Here is a 14,912-nt window from a genome sequence, read left to right as displayed (position 1 = left end):
ATTTTTTGAAGAGGTTTTCGCTATAGGGCGCGTGCGCTCGCCAGACAGACAAAGAGAGACAGGAGAGGCAGGAAGCGAGAAATCACCCTCCGGGGGGGATGGTCACACCGCAATCCTTTCTCCTCCATTCTCCTCTCGGGATCTTGGGCACGCACGCACACGCGCCCGGCATGAGTTTAAGCCACCGGGTCCGGGACGCGAACCGCAGTCAACTACGTGGGAGTCCAGCGACATAGCCATTCCGCTAACTGCTGGTCCCAAGAAGTCCTACTTCTTAATCCTACAGAAACATTCAAATTCCCAGATATGATGTACTATTTTATATCATATCTATGTAAACTGTCTTATATCTTAAAAGAAGAAAGACTGGGGACCAGCAGAAGGCATAATGGTTATGTCACGAGACTCCCACATAGTCGACTGCAGTTTGAGTCCCAGACCCAGGAGCTTAAAACACTCCAAGCACATGTGCACGCGTGCCCAAAATCCCAAGAGGAGAACGGAGACAATGGGATTGTGGCATGGCCATCTCCGCCATCTCTCTCTTTCTCTGGCAAGCGCACACTCCCTGTATCAAAAAATCTCTCTAAAACCAAAACAAACAAACAACAACAACAACAAAAAAAACAAAGAAAACCCCTGGACTATGATCTCCTATAATATGTACAACTCCCAAAATGCTCCGTAATGGCAAAAAAAAATAATAAAATAAAAAAATAAAGATGTAATCTCACGATTTTTTAGTAAATAACATTTCTGGATCCAAAGTTACAATGACTGGGGCCAGCAGGTGGGCGCGGTGGTTAAAGTGCTGGACTCCCACGTGGCCGACTGTGGTTAGAATCCTCGACTCGGTGGCTGGCTTGAGACCTTGGCCTACTCCTTCTGTCTGCCTTGTGCTGGTGAATTGAACGTGCCCTCTAGCAAAATTTAAAAATAATAATAATGACAGTGATAAATACAATTTATCCTTTTAAAAAAAATGACACAATGACAAACTCTTTAATCAAAGATTTATTTTTGCTTCCAGTATAACAATTTGCAAGAATTCATCAATTTCCATCCCACTAAGTGTTAAGATAGTGACCACAGACAGACAGGTCCAGATGTCACTCACCCAGTTATCCAGCAAAGAAATCTCCAGCCACTACTCTCACGTCAACAACGCTCACTGCTACCTGAACACCGTAAAGGGCAGAGCTGTTTTGATGGAGGGATGTAGTTTTTCTCTAAACTTTGTATTACTGAATTGCAGGGTTTTTTTCACTTTGATACCATCTGGTCTTTAGGAAGCTATTTACTTACATAATATGGTATGGTCAATTTACTATGCTAAATGCCCATCTGTAACTGGAAGAAACTCAGACACACTATTGACTATGTTATACAAAATCATGACCACAAGTTTTAGCACGGATGTACTTCTCTCTTTTTAAAGCAAGAAATGGCCCACATTTTAGATTTACATAAGTAGTGCCTCTTTTTAAATAAATTAAAAATAAAACACTGCCCCATCTGTAAAATTATAAATATTCCTAGTCTAGTATTTAACATTACAGAATGTTAAAATGCCTATAAACACATTACCAACTAGCAAATAAACATGGCACTAAAGCCAGCTTTAAGGAAGGAAACAAACAAAAAAAATGTCATCATACTGGCCTATGGAAACATCTAGGGTTATTTTATATAGCCTAACGTTTGAAAAATCAAACCAAAATAAAGGAAAAAAGCGAAAGGGAAATGAGAAATGCAAAATGGCTATGATCTAAAAGAACGTACTCAAGTAAGCTCCTTCAATTCAGTAACTGAGCCATTTCCGGAATGGATTTTGTGGGTAACTGGGTTCGGACAGTGCTCCTCGTAGCTCCCAGCTCACAAGGTTTAGAAATGATCTCCACCTCCTACAGGGAAAGACAGATTTTGAAACAGAGTGACTTTTTAAAAACCACACACTAAGATCTAGCCAGAATATTCGAACTTGGCAGATTGTGATGGAGTGGAGTCTCCAGTGGCAACCACGTCCACTTACTTTTACGGGGTAAACAAAGGGAGCATGATTGCAAAGGACGAAACACAGAGACAGGCTAAGATGAGAAATTAGGAACAAGTGAAGTCACCCAAATGTTCCCTGTGGAAGCATAAGAACATGATTTTCAAATTGATTTCAACTCATAATGTGTCTCTTAGGAAATAAGAAGTCGTCTTAGTTCTGTAACCTGTTGAATTGCTCTTTACACAAAGTATCTCCTCCTTGTTTAAAAAAAAAGAAAAAGAAAAAAAAAAAAAAGCTTCCAAATGGCACCGACTCCTTCAGTGAGGGAGAATAGAAAAAGGGTTCCGCAGAATGGCTGAACGAACACATTCCCAAGAGCGCCAGGAAGTGACCCACTCCATCAGATTTACAGTATCTCCAAATCCACGTGCCGAACTTCAGGGTTTCGTTTCTGGAAAGGAAAAAGCAACACCCCGTTATTTTGAGCAAAACAGTATCTTCTGTTTCTTTTTATTCCCTTTGGTCACCAGAGCCACTGACAACATCTGGTCAAACTAGCTATAATCTGGGCAAATTCACTATTTTTTTTTTTTTTTTTAATTTTTTGGAGAGGTTTTTTTTTTTTTTTTTTTTGCTATAGGGCGCGTGCGCTCGCCAGACAGACAGAGACATAGAGACAGAAAGCGAGAAATCACCCCCCAGGGTTCCCGGCAAATTCACTATTAAGAGAAATGTCTGCATGAGAAAAATAAGACCAGCAGGTCAACACACTATGAAGAGTTAAGCAGTCCCATCTCCTGTGTTTCTTCATGTGCTCGTTAACACAAAGCACATTCGGCTTCTAGCACATGCCGCACACTGCAGAGCACCATTTATTCCTTTTCATGGTGAAAAGACAATCACGGCAGGGACCAGCAGTTGGCGTAATGGCTATGTCGCTGGACTCCCACGTAGTCGACCGCGGTTCGAGTCCCGGACCTGGTGGCTTAAACTCACGCCGGGCGCATGTGCGTGTGTGCCCAAGATCCCGAGAGGAGAATGGAGGAGAAGGGACTGCGGCGTGGCCATCCCCCCTTAGGGGGGGTAGGGGTGATATCTCGCTTTCTGTCTCTCTGACTCTGTCTTTCTGGTGAGCTCACATGCCCTTTAGCAAAAAACTTCTTCAAAAAAAAAAAAAAAATCCCACACATATCTGCATATCACTCATATTAAAGGACTTCCACTATAAATACAAAATGCTGGTACAATACTGCAGTTCGGCTCTAGTTAGAGCACCTACTGTGTGCATGCGGGCATCTTTCTTTTCATTCTTGTTCTTTTTTTTCTTCCTGCTCCAATCAACCCTGACTTTCCCTAACACAACTTGAAAAACGCAGTTGTCCATGAGAAATCTGGCATTACTGTATAAAAAGCATTGTATAACAAGCGGGTTCTAATAAAAGTCGCATCTCAAAAAAAAATATGTAAAAAGTTAACTGAGTCTTTTTTTAAATATCACGTTTTCAGAGAGAAAACGAACCAAAATTTGTAAATACACGAGCACAGTACAAAGGAGACAATTGCAAACCTGTTTTCTAAACAGACAAATAGAAAGGTTAATGTTCTTAGAACTCAGCGTGTACTACACAAAGAGGTGACGCAATGCAGAGCAGAGACTGTGGAGCAGGGCCGCCGTGGTGCGGCCGCACCCCGATCTGCAGTGCCAGCAGCCCTGGGATCAGGGTCCCCCTTACCCGGCACACTCTGAGCTCCTACGCCACACGCATGGCCCGGGACAAACTGGGCTGTCTCACACACTGCAGACGGTTTTACCCCCACATGACATCACCTGTTGGCAGTGCTACCGACTCAAGGACACGCTGTCGTGGAATTCCAGAGAAGCAAAGGCAGAGTAAAGGGCAGAGCGTTTAACTGGAACGTGACTAACATGGAATCCGCGAATGCTATGGCAACCGCCTGCTGCATTCATTTCCAACAGAGTTGTTTCATCTCCAACAACCACCACAAAAACCGCACAGAGGGGCCAGCGGGTGGCGTGGTAGTTGAGGTGTGGACTCTCACACGGCTGACCATGGTTTAAGTCCTAGACCTGGTGGCGTGAAAATCATGCCGGGCAAGTGTGTGTGTGTGTGTGTGTGTGTGTGTGTGTGTGTGCGCCCAAAAGCCTGAGAGGAGGATGGAGAAGGGATAGCGACATGGACGTGCTTGCAGGGGGAGTCTCACTTTCCCTCTCTCTGTCTCTCTCTGTCCAGCACACGTGCCCTTTGACCGAAAAAATAAAAATAAAAAACACACCCTAAAACTTCATGGATAGATGGGAGAAAGGTCTATTCACACACTATTAATACAGAGGTAGGACACGCCACCTCCCTCCCTCCCTCCCTACCTATTTATTTATTTTTAGGCTTTTGCCAACAGGGCATGCATACTTGTCAGTTGAGGTGCTGGACTCAACAGAGAGGGAGGGAAAATGAGAAATCATCCCTCGGGAGGGATGGCCGTGCCACAATCCCTTCTCCCCCATTTTCCTCTTGGGATTCTGGGCGTGCACACACACTTGCGGTGTGACCTTCAGGCTGCTTGGTCTAGGACTTGCACTTGGTGGATCATGTTGAAATCCGGTGCCTTCACCACCGCGCCACCTGCTGGCCCTGAGCCAGAAACTATTTTACGTGAACAGTTTAAAGTACTTCAAGGTAGTAACAAGATATCCTTTACTCTTTGTTGTAATTGTTAAACCCCTGTCTTATAAACATGGACAAGTATGAGTCAACTTCTATTATGTTCAACATATTTACATAGAAATATGCGAGTTCTGGAGATATTTTAAGCCAAAAATACCACCTAATATTCAATGGCATGAAATTGAGGTGGCTAGACTAGTGCCGAATTGTGCTGAGTGTGGCCTTCCAAAGTAATTCAATAATTACAATTTAAACTTAGAATGCGACCAAGGAATAATAAAAACGAGAAGGTATGCTAGTGCACAGTTTAGTCTCACAGGAAATCAGCTTATTTTCATGACTGGGAGGAAGAATGAGGTTCATGCATTCTCTCCTCTGGTGTGGCACTTAAACTATGAAGAATTTCCCTCTGACTTAAGATTAATTATGTATTATTACCTCAGCAAGAGATGTCGAAGCCTGAATATGCTGATTAAACTTAGCTTCCTGGTTTGAAAGACTTACATAATTCAATAAGAGTATTAATGGCTTAATAGTATCTAATTAAAGTATAAAGTTAGTGAAACAAAAACAGTAAATCTGTCTGATTCTCATAAGGATAAATGTAGTTGAGAAAGACCAATTTATTAACTATTCTTATATCTAGATTCTATTTCCATTAAAGTAAAGCAATTCATTAGTTCATTATTTTTCTTGCCAGAGAAATAAAAACATATAGAATAAAAGATAAAATTATTGTTTTGTTTAAGATTTTTGCTACAGGATGCGTGTGCTCACCAGCGAGACAGAAAGAAAGTGAGAAGTCACCCCCCAGGGGGGGGTGGCCACACCAGAATCCCTTCTCCTCCATTCTCCTCTCGGGATCTTGGGCACGCACGCACACGCACCCGGCGTGAGTTTTTAAGCCACCAGGTCCGGGACACGAACCGCAGTCGACCACATGGGAGTCCAGCAACATAGCCATTACGCTAACTGCTGGTCCCGCCACGCACTTTTAAATGTCCTTCATGAAGTGGGAAAACACTGATTTCACCAAACCTCAATCTTTGAGTCCGCTTTTAAAAATACTGTGGCAAGATGCAATAGTATGTGTGTCACAACGAAAGCATTTCTGTGACTGCGAGAACTGAGAGCTGGAAAAGCTGCCTTTTCATCAGAAACCCCATTTGTACTCGAAAGATACCAACAAAGTACGGTTGTTCAAATGTGGGTATTTGAGAGGCATCTTCTAAAAAATGGACAAAATTAGTCTTTCAAGGAAAACAACGAACAGTATTTTTGCTAGTGATAAAATGCAACAAGCTTTCACGTAAAAATAAGAATGCTGGCGACATACCCAACATCGTGAGCCTGACAACCTCCTAATACTTAGAAACGCATCACACTTGGAAGATCTGCGTTACTCGGTGAGGCGACATTTTCCGAAATACCCCTACAACGTGGACTGTGTGTGGGTACAAGTTCCATTCAGAGGACACAGACCGACCGGTAGGCTTTACTACGATCATATTATAAAGAATTAATCTCTTGGGGCTGGCAGGTGGCACTGTGGGTAAGGGAGCTGGACTCCCACATGGCCGACTGTGGTTCGAGTCCCAAACCTGGTGGCTTGCTTTCTCACTTTCCCTCTCTCTCTCTGATCAAAAACAAACAAACAAACAAATAAATAAATAAATAAAAATAATTCTAAAAAAAAAAAAAAGAATTAATCTCATCCAAAGAGTGCTGTCGTCCTCAGCACTGGGAGGTGATTTCTGGGCCTTGAAGATGAACTGCCTAGGAGAGTCTTGGTTTGCCTGGGGCGGTGGCCACTGCACAGTCTTATAATGTGATTCATAATGGAGGTTTCTTTTTTGTTTTTTTTAAGATTTTTTGCCACAGGCTATGTGTGCTCACTAGAGAGAGATGGGAGGTAAGGGATGGGGTGGGAGGTGGCCATGCCACGATTCCTTCTCCATTCTCCTCTTGGGATTTTGGGGACACATGCACACGTGGCCAGCATGATTTTCAAGCCACGGGACCAGGACTTGAACCACAGTCTGCCATGTGGTAGTCCGGCACATTAAGAACCACGCCGCCTGCCGGCCCCTATGAGAGGTGCTTTTAGCCACACAGTATCTGCTCTACTTCTGGAGGGACTAGAGACAAGGCCAGCAGCATCGGGCAGGAAACCACGGAGCCACAATAAAACCCCTGGGCGTCAGGCCTGAGATGAGCTTCCTGGTGGGCAACACGCCACGTTCCTGCCACCTTCACGGCCGGGACAGTAACACTGCCCACACCCCACATGGAGAGGACAGCTGAGGCTCCAAGCCCAGGACTCCACTGGGTTCTGCCCGAGGGGCTTCTTCCTGGAGGGTGTTTATCTGTATAATAAACCTGAACCACGACTATGACACTGTTCGGTGAGTTCTGAGTCCTTCCAGACAATTAGCAAACTTTAGGGTAGTCTTAGGAACCCCTCAAATTTGTGATGGGTATTAGAAGCAAAAGTGATTAATCTTGTAGACTACAATCCCTACTTTCACAAATAACATAAAAAGTTCGTTGATACAGTTTCCAATTCCACACGGCAATTAAGTTCTAAGAGGTTACTGACGGCCAGCTGTCAGTTTGGGGACAGCATCAAAAAAGACTATCACGATCATTTCAAAAGTCTATGAAAATATTCTCCCCTTTATCTACATGTTCTTCGATTAATTGAAAGAATCAAATCACTACAGATTGAAGGAAGAAGCAGATAAGGGAATCCGTCTTCTGCTAAAACAGACATAAGAAAATTTTCCAAAAATGTGAAGTATTACTTTTCTAATAACGTTTTCATTTTGAAAAGTTATTTTTTCTTAAAAAGTTATGTTTCATAAAAGTTATTTATATAAACATGTAATAGGTTTATATTTTTTTAAATAAATATTTTTAAGTTCTCAATTTTTATGTACAGCTTGGTAAATAACTCCAATAAATAAGAGCACTTTGGGGTTCTCAATATTTTAAAAATGAAAAGAGTCCCAAGACCAAAATATTTTTTTTCTTTTTCTTTTTTTTTTTTTTGAGAGAGTTTTGCTATAGGGTACGTACACTCCCCAGAAAGAGAGAGACAGAGAGACAGAAAGTGAGAAATCAACCCCTGGGGGGAGGGCCACATCGAAATCCCTTCTCCTCCATTCTCTCGGGATCTTGGGCGCGCCCGGCGTGAGTGTAAGCCACTGAGTCCGGGACACATGGGAGTTCAGCGACAGAGCCATTACGTCAACTGCTGGTCCCCTAAGACCAAAATATTTAAGAAATGCAAATCTAGACACCTGACAGCAGAGCTAGAATGTTCCCCTTCAATTTTAACGAAACGAAAGGTTGGTAAACATCAACTGAAGAAAACGCACTGCTTTCAATAAACTGTGTGTTGAGTTCTGAATAAAGATGTACAAGTTTTTAATCGTTGCAAACGATCAGAACTCGACTGCAATAAATGGCAGTGGGAGAGCAGACAGATGACCTGATCAGGAAATATTTCAGTCACGTAACAAGTAGGACGCAACGATCTCCAACTCGACAGAAACAACAAGAACAGAAAATAACGTCGGATGAACTGAAACCAAGATACGCATGCATGTTTAGGGTCACATTCTATTTTTTCTGGCTTGTGACCACACTTGAAAGTACTCCTTTAATCTTTCTCTAGGAACTTTCCAAATGCTTCTTCCTTAAAAACAAAGCATCTTGGACTATTTAGAAACAAAGCAGCCAGTAGAGAAAAGAAGTTCAAAGTACAGAATTTGGAACTGAGCACAGTTTAAGTAACAACTCCTTTGCTTCTGTGGGTAAACGACCCAATGCGATTCTTTTCTCTCACTCAATCTTTTTTTTTTTTTTTTTGCCTATTACAGTAGGGTCTTCAAAACCTTCATGGAAAACGCATATCATGAAAACGCTACGCATGGATTTCAAGAATTATATACCAAAACTAAACTCATACTTTAATTTCCATGTCCCCATAAACTTTTTAAAGTCCCTCATAGCTATGTACTATGGGTTTACTGAGAACAGAACATGCATGCGATACACCTCCATAGTATCCCACACAGAATCAAGTATCCAAAAAGCAACTGCATTTTCATTATATTATTTTTACGAACGCGTCTTACTTTCAGCTCCTTCTCAAGTCTATCTACTTCGGCTCCTAAAGTATCAATAATATTTTCTCCGTGTTTAAGCATAAAGGTTTCTAGTTCTTCAGGAGTTTTCACTTCTTGAATTTCCTGTAAGGAAAACAAAATAAAATTTTTTAAAAATTATAGTAGTATGGTGAATGATTCCTTAAAACACACACACACCACTAGGTTTAATAAAAAATAAAAAACTTTATGCCATAGTAAAATACACTACAAAATTAGTGGGGAAAAATAGACTAATAAATAGTACTGAGATAATTTTTTTTTTTGGCCCCCATGTAAGCACACAAAAAAAAAAACAAACCCTGCCTCAGCCCATAAGCAGAGAACCGTAAGTGGATGAAAGACCAGGACGAGGCCCACCAGTGCCGCAGCAGGTCGGCGGTGGCACAGCGCTCTGAGTGCCGGTGTCCGTGTGGTAGGAAGGGTGCGGGGGGATAGGGCTCAGTTCTCAGGCCAACTGTGCAGGCTGAGGAAGAGCACGTGCCAGTGGTCCTGTCTGGTGGGGACAGCTGGGGGGAGGGTGGTGGCACGAGACCCTGTTGAGACTGCTTATTCTCTTCTCTCTCTCTTTTATCCTGCCTGCAGCTCATAAGAGAAATAAATAAACTAAAAATAAAAATCTAAGAGCAAAAGACTAACCACAAATTTTTACCGAAGAAACAGAGAGGGCCAGCCCGGTGGTGCAGCAATACTGTGTGCTCAAGAGAAGCTGAATGCCCATGGTGACCGTGGATCGGGTCCCCAGCCCCGCCAGCCTAAAACACGCTGGGCACACGCACGACTGCTGAGATCCGACAGGCTGAAGGAAGACGGTCACAGCACGGTCAGATGCTGCGGGGAGTGTAGCTCTCTCTCTCTCTCTCCCTCTCTCTCTCTCCCTCTCTCTCTCCCCCTCTCACACACACACACACACGCAATGTATGCATGTAATGGATCATACATTTTTTTAAAAATTTAAGGAATACTTTCATGATAGTTGCCTTCAACAAAGGAGTTTTCATACCAGACAATAAAAAGCATAGTGAAAAAGATTACCCACCTAACAGTAAAATCAAAAACTATACTAAATCTCTACAATGGCAAAGTGAAAAGGCCAATCACAAATTAGAAAGATATTGCACACACACAACTGAGGAAAGATTAGTATGCAGCAGCATATTAAAATCTGTTGAAATAATACAAGTCAACTAGAAACAAAACAAAACAGGATACAATGCAGAAGAAAATCCTAATGGTCAATGAACTTCAATGTTTTATTAACCTCGCAACGCTACGAAATAAAAAGTTATTCAAACAAGATACAATTGCACATCTACCACACTGGCAGACATTTGAGAACTTTGTCAGTATAATGCAGCAGGGAGGTACAACAGCAGGAACTCTGACATACCGATGAGGGAAGTTAAGGGGTGCATCTGGAGAAGAATTTGGGAGTACCAAGGGAAGGTGAGACAAGCACACCCAAGGGCCCCCCGTTTTAAAGCTAGCTATATACCACCCTAAGGAAACCTCTGTGTACCTGAACAGAAACACTTACGGGAACGCCATGCTGCCACTGTTTCTACAATTTTAACACCAGAAGCATATAATATATAACATATCAACTGGAGACAAGGTACACAGTGGCATATTTATAGAATAGATATTAGGTAACAAAAAAACTAAATCAACTTGGACTATGTAAGATAATGGAGAAATCTCAAAAACATGCTGTTAAACAAACCACAGAGAGATGCACACAGTGTGTCATTCATGCCAATTTTTAAACATTCAAAATGTCACTGCTGAAAAATACAGAAACTCACATGGAAACGATAGGTACCAAATTCAGAATAATGGTTAATTCTAGAAGGAAAATGGGATCTGTTGGGTTGTTAGAAAAGTCATGACTATTTTTTTCTATTTTTTTAATGGAAAAATGTGCCATGAGTTTTCCGACAACCCAATGAGAAGAGAATTTGAAGATCTGAACTATTTTTGTGATGATTTAAAGTATTTAATAAATTTGTTCCTCTGCTGTCTCTGAGCTACTTTACAGTAAATAAAAGGGCCTCTGTCAAACTGAGCAGCCTAAGTTGAGAGCTGAAGTGACTTCAGGACTTGTAAGGAGTTGGCCCAGCCTCAGCGGCACAGTGGCAGGGTGCTGGGCTCGGGTGGAGTCATGCAGGAGGTCCGGGGGGCCCCAGCTGACCCCAGCATGCAGGACATGTGCACGAGGGCCCAGGATCTTGACTGCTAAGAGGCTGGCAGAGGACTGCAGTGTGGGGAGACCCTGTCTAGGGTACGCGCTGTCTCTTTCTCATTCTCATGAGATAAAAGGGCCAGCCCCATACCACGGCGGTTAAAGGAGCTGACCGTGGTCAGAATCCTGGCCCCAGCAGCTTGGCCATCATGCTGGGTGCACCTATGTAGGTGTTCAAAATCCTGACGAGACGGAGAAATGGAGGGAAAAGGATTGCCGCGTGACCGCACACCACCGTGTGAGGTCCTCACTCTCCCTCTCTCTGATGAGTGCACACACCTTGTCACAATTTTAAAACAAACAAATAAATAGAAAGTAAGTCTGATTTACTTAGAATGTAATTTTTCTAATCCTTGGCTATATAAGAAAATGACAAATGTACATACTTACTTGTAGCATTTGGTCAAAATCTTGTTTTTCCAAATAAGATCTTGTAACAACTCGTCCATCAAAATCCACTTCTGCCTTAAATCTTACTTTACCTAATCCCAGATCTGTGGCTTTAACGTCATGAATTGCCCTGCGGTCAACAACAATACATGTAAATTTATGTAAACGGACAGACACACATATACATGTTAATGACGAAGTCTACAATTCTTGTCTTTTTCTACCAGAAAAAAAGTGGACTAAGACGGTTTCAGAATATCCACTATTAAGTGGCTCTTATCATTTTCCAAGGTCCACCATCAATTTATGGGGTCATCAGAAAAGTCATGGCACATTTTTGGATAGAGAAACATAGAGAATATGCTGTAACTTTCCCGACGACCCAAAAACATAGTTTGCATAATGGTATATAAAGGTGCAAACTTAACAAGAGTTTTTTTTTTTTTTTTTTAGAGGTTTTTGCTATAGGGCGCGTGTGCTCGCCAGACAGAAAGAACGAGACAGAGATAGAAAGCAAGAAATCACCCCCCAGGGGGGATACATGGGAGTCCAGCGACATAGCCATTACGCTAACTGCTGGTCCCAACAAGTATTATTTTTATTTTATTTTACTTTTTTTGGGGGGGGAGAGGTTTCTGCTCTAGGGCGTGTGTGCTCACCAGACAGACAGAGAGAGACAGAGAGATAGAAAGCGAAAAATCACCCCCCTGAGGGGGGATGGCCACACCGCAATCCCTTCACTTCCATTCTCCTCTCGGGATCTTGGGCACATATGCACACGCACCTGGCATGAGTTTAAGCCACTGGGTCCGGGACTCAAACTGTGGTCGACAACATGGGAGTCCGGCAACATAGCCATTATGCCAACTGCTAATCCCCTTAACAAGTATTATTTTATGGTAATTTATACGAGGATAACTTATACAAGTTAAAAAATCTGTGTATTGTATCAGCTCCGTGGCTTAATGGTTAAGGGAACTGAATTCCTTACTGCTAATCATTTAGTTTGAATCCCAGCACCAGAGGCTTGAAAACCATGCCAGGTGTATGTGTGCTCTAATTCCAGCAGGATGAAGAAACGGAGGAGGAACTGCAGCATGAACACACCCCACGGAGGTGGGGGTGCCTTCTCCCTCTCTACCCCCACCCTCATAAGCACATGCACTCAAAATAAATTTAAAAATAATGAAGTTGGTGTATTAAAAATTATTAAGCCCAGGAACAACAGGTGGCATGATAGTTGTGCAGGACTCGCATATGGCCGGCCACGGTTCAAGTTCTGGATCTGGCAGCTTGAAAATCATGCCAGGTATGTGTGTGTGCATGCCTAAAATCCCAAGAGAAGAATGGAGAAGGGATTACAGCATTGCCATCCCCCCGGGGACTGATTTCTCACTTTCCCTTCTTCTCTCTCTCTGGTAAGCACACATGTCCTATGTCAAAAACCTGAAAGAAAAGAGGGACCAGCAGTTAGCATAATGGCTATGTTGCTGAACTCCCATGTAGTCGACCGCAGTTCGAGTCCTTGACCTGGTGGCTTAAACTCACGCCGGGCGTGTGTGCGTGTGTGCCCAAAATCCCGAGAGAAGAATGAAGGAGAAGGGATTGTGGCATGGCCATCCCCCCTGGGGGGTGATTTCTCGCTTTCTGTCTCTCTGTCTCTGTCTTTCTGGCGAGCATACGTATCCTATAGCAAAAACCTCTCCCCTCCCCCAAAACAAAACAAAACAAAAAAAAAACAAAAGAAAGAAAGAATACCATTTCTTCATAAAGTCTTCCAAAAAACAGAAGAGGAGGGAATACTTCCCAACGCATTTTCTGAGGCCAGTTTTACTTTGATATCAAAATCAAAGACATCACAAGGGAGGGATTAACGTGGATTATCTCACATTGTTCCTAAGTCTGATACTTATTTTAAGAACACTCAACTTTTAACCATGAGCCAACTAGGAAATTACTTTTCGAGATTAAACATACAGCATATAGAATACAATCTAGTTATCACTAATGCTTTCTAATTCTGATATATAGGTCATTTTTAAGATTCAACTAACTGATTTCGATCATAACACTGGAGAAAAAGACGTTATTTTAAAGTCTGAACAATATGCATACGCACATGCACATATATGTATGTGTATGTGCATGTGTGTGTGTGTCTGTATACAGAGAGAACACATGTGTACGCCAGTGGAAAATTAAAATTTTAAAGGTTTGCCCTCCCACTTCGTTATGAAATCCCAAGAAAGTTGAATTTCAATGAAAAGCACTCTGGTTTCTTTTGCTATTATCTCTTAAGTCTTCAGTTCCTTATACTCGTGCAATTAAAAAGATAAATATATATATATTTTTTTTTTTTGAGAGGTATTTGCTATAGGGCACGTGCGCTCGCCAGACAGAGAGAGATCGCCAGATAGACAGAGAGAGACAGAGACAGAAAGTGAGGAATCACCCCGCAGGGGGGATGGCCACACCGCAATTCCTTCTCCTCCATTCTCCTCTCGGGATCTTGGGCACGCACGCACACGTGCCTGGCGTGAGTTTTAAGTCACCAGGTCCGGGACGCGAACCGCAGTCGACTCCGTGGGAATCCAGTTACACAGCCATTACGCTAACTGCTGGTCCCAAGATAAACATTATTTTTAAGCAAACTTAAATAAACTAAAATGGAAGAGCTCTATTCTCAGAAGAAATATAAATTACATTTAATCTGGCAATCATTCACCAATAAATACTTTTTAATTTAAAATATTCACTGCAGTATGTAAGGCAAACATAAACATGAAGGCTCCACATTCTGTAGTTCCCGTCACGGAGCCAACTACTTCACCAGCTCCTGTTCCCATGATACCAACTGAGTATTTCTTATTCTATAAACGAAAGAGCTTCAAAACTTAAGAGGAAACGTCTATGGAGTACTCTTACTTTCCAGATTATAATTCTGAAAAGTGATAGATCGTAAAATTCTGAAGGCTAGGAATTCAACACTTCTGGAAGTACTCACAAATCAAGCATATGTTTCTTTTTTTGAGAGATTTTTGCTATAGGGCGTGTGCGCTCACCAAAAAGACAAAGAGACAGAAAGTGAAAAAGCGCCCCCCAGCGGGAATGGCCATGCCGCAATCCCCTCTCCTCCATTCTCCTCTCGGGATCTTGAGCACACACACACACGTGCCCAGCGTGAGTTTAAGCCACCGGGTCTAGGACTCGAACTGCAGTTGACTACGTGGGAGTCCAGTGACATAGCCATCACGCTAACAGCTGGTCCCGCGTATCTGTCTCTTAGTTTGCGTCTCTGTAAGCCTTCCCAGCATCGCTGCACGAGCTGACCTTACTGATGGGTCGTTCTCCAGGAGTTCGGTAAGCCGCTGTACTTGATCCGGCTGGATGGATCTCCCTAAGAGTGCTTCCGTGTTGGTGTAGATGAG

At 42.6% G+C, this 14,912-nt stretch overlaps 1 protein-coding gene across 1 annotated transcript in view; it reads right to left on the bottom strand.

Moving 5' to 3' along the window:
* Positions 1-996: 996 nt before the first annotated feature.
* Positions 997-14,912, bottom strand: part of SLC30A9 (solute carrier family 30 member 9) — a gene marked incomplete at its 5' end in the record, with an annotated part of 59,615 nt that continues 45,699 nt past the window's right edge. The window contains 4 exon segments of the mRNA XM_027774489.1: positions 997-2,447; positions 8,823-8,936; positions 11,485-11,614; positions 14,815-14,912. Coding sequence (XP_027630290.1) covers positions 2,403-2,447; positions 8,823-8,936; positions 11,485-11,614; positions 14,815-14,912 — 387 coding nt within the window.

Source organism: Tupaia chinensis, unplaced genomic scaffold (assembly GCF_000334495.1).
Source record: "Tupaia chinensis unplaced genomic scaffold, TupChi_1.0 Scaffold000442_1, whole genome shotgun sequence".
Lineage (NCBI taxonomy): Eukaryota > Metazoa > Chordata > Mammalia > Scandentia > Tupaiidae > Tupaia > Tupaia belangeri.
Note: the sequence above shows the minus strand (reverse complement) of the source record. Positions and strands in the feature narration are given on the sequence as shown.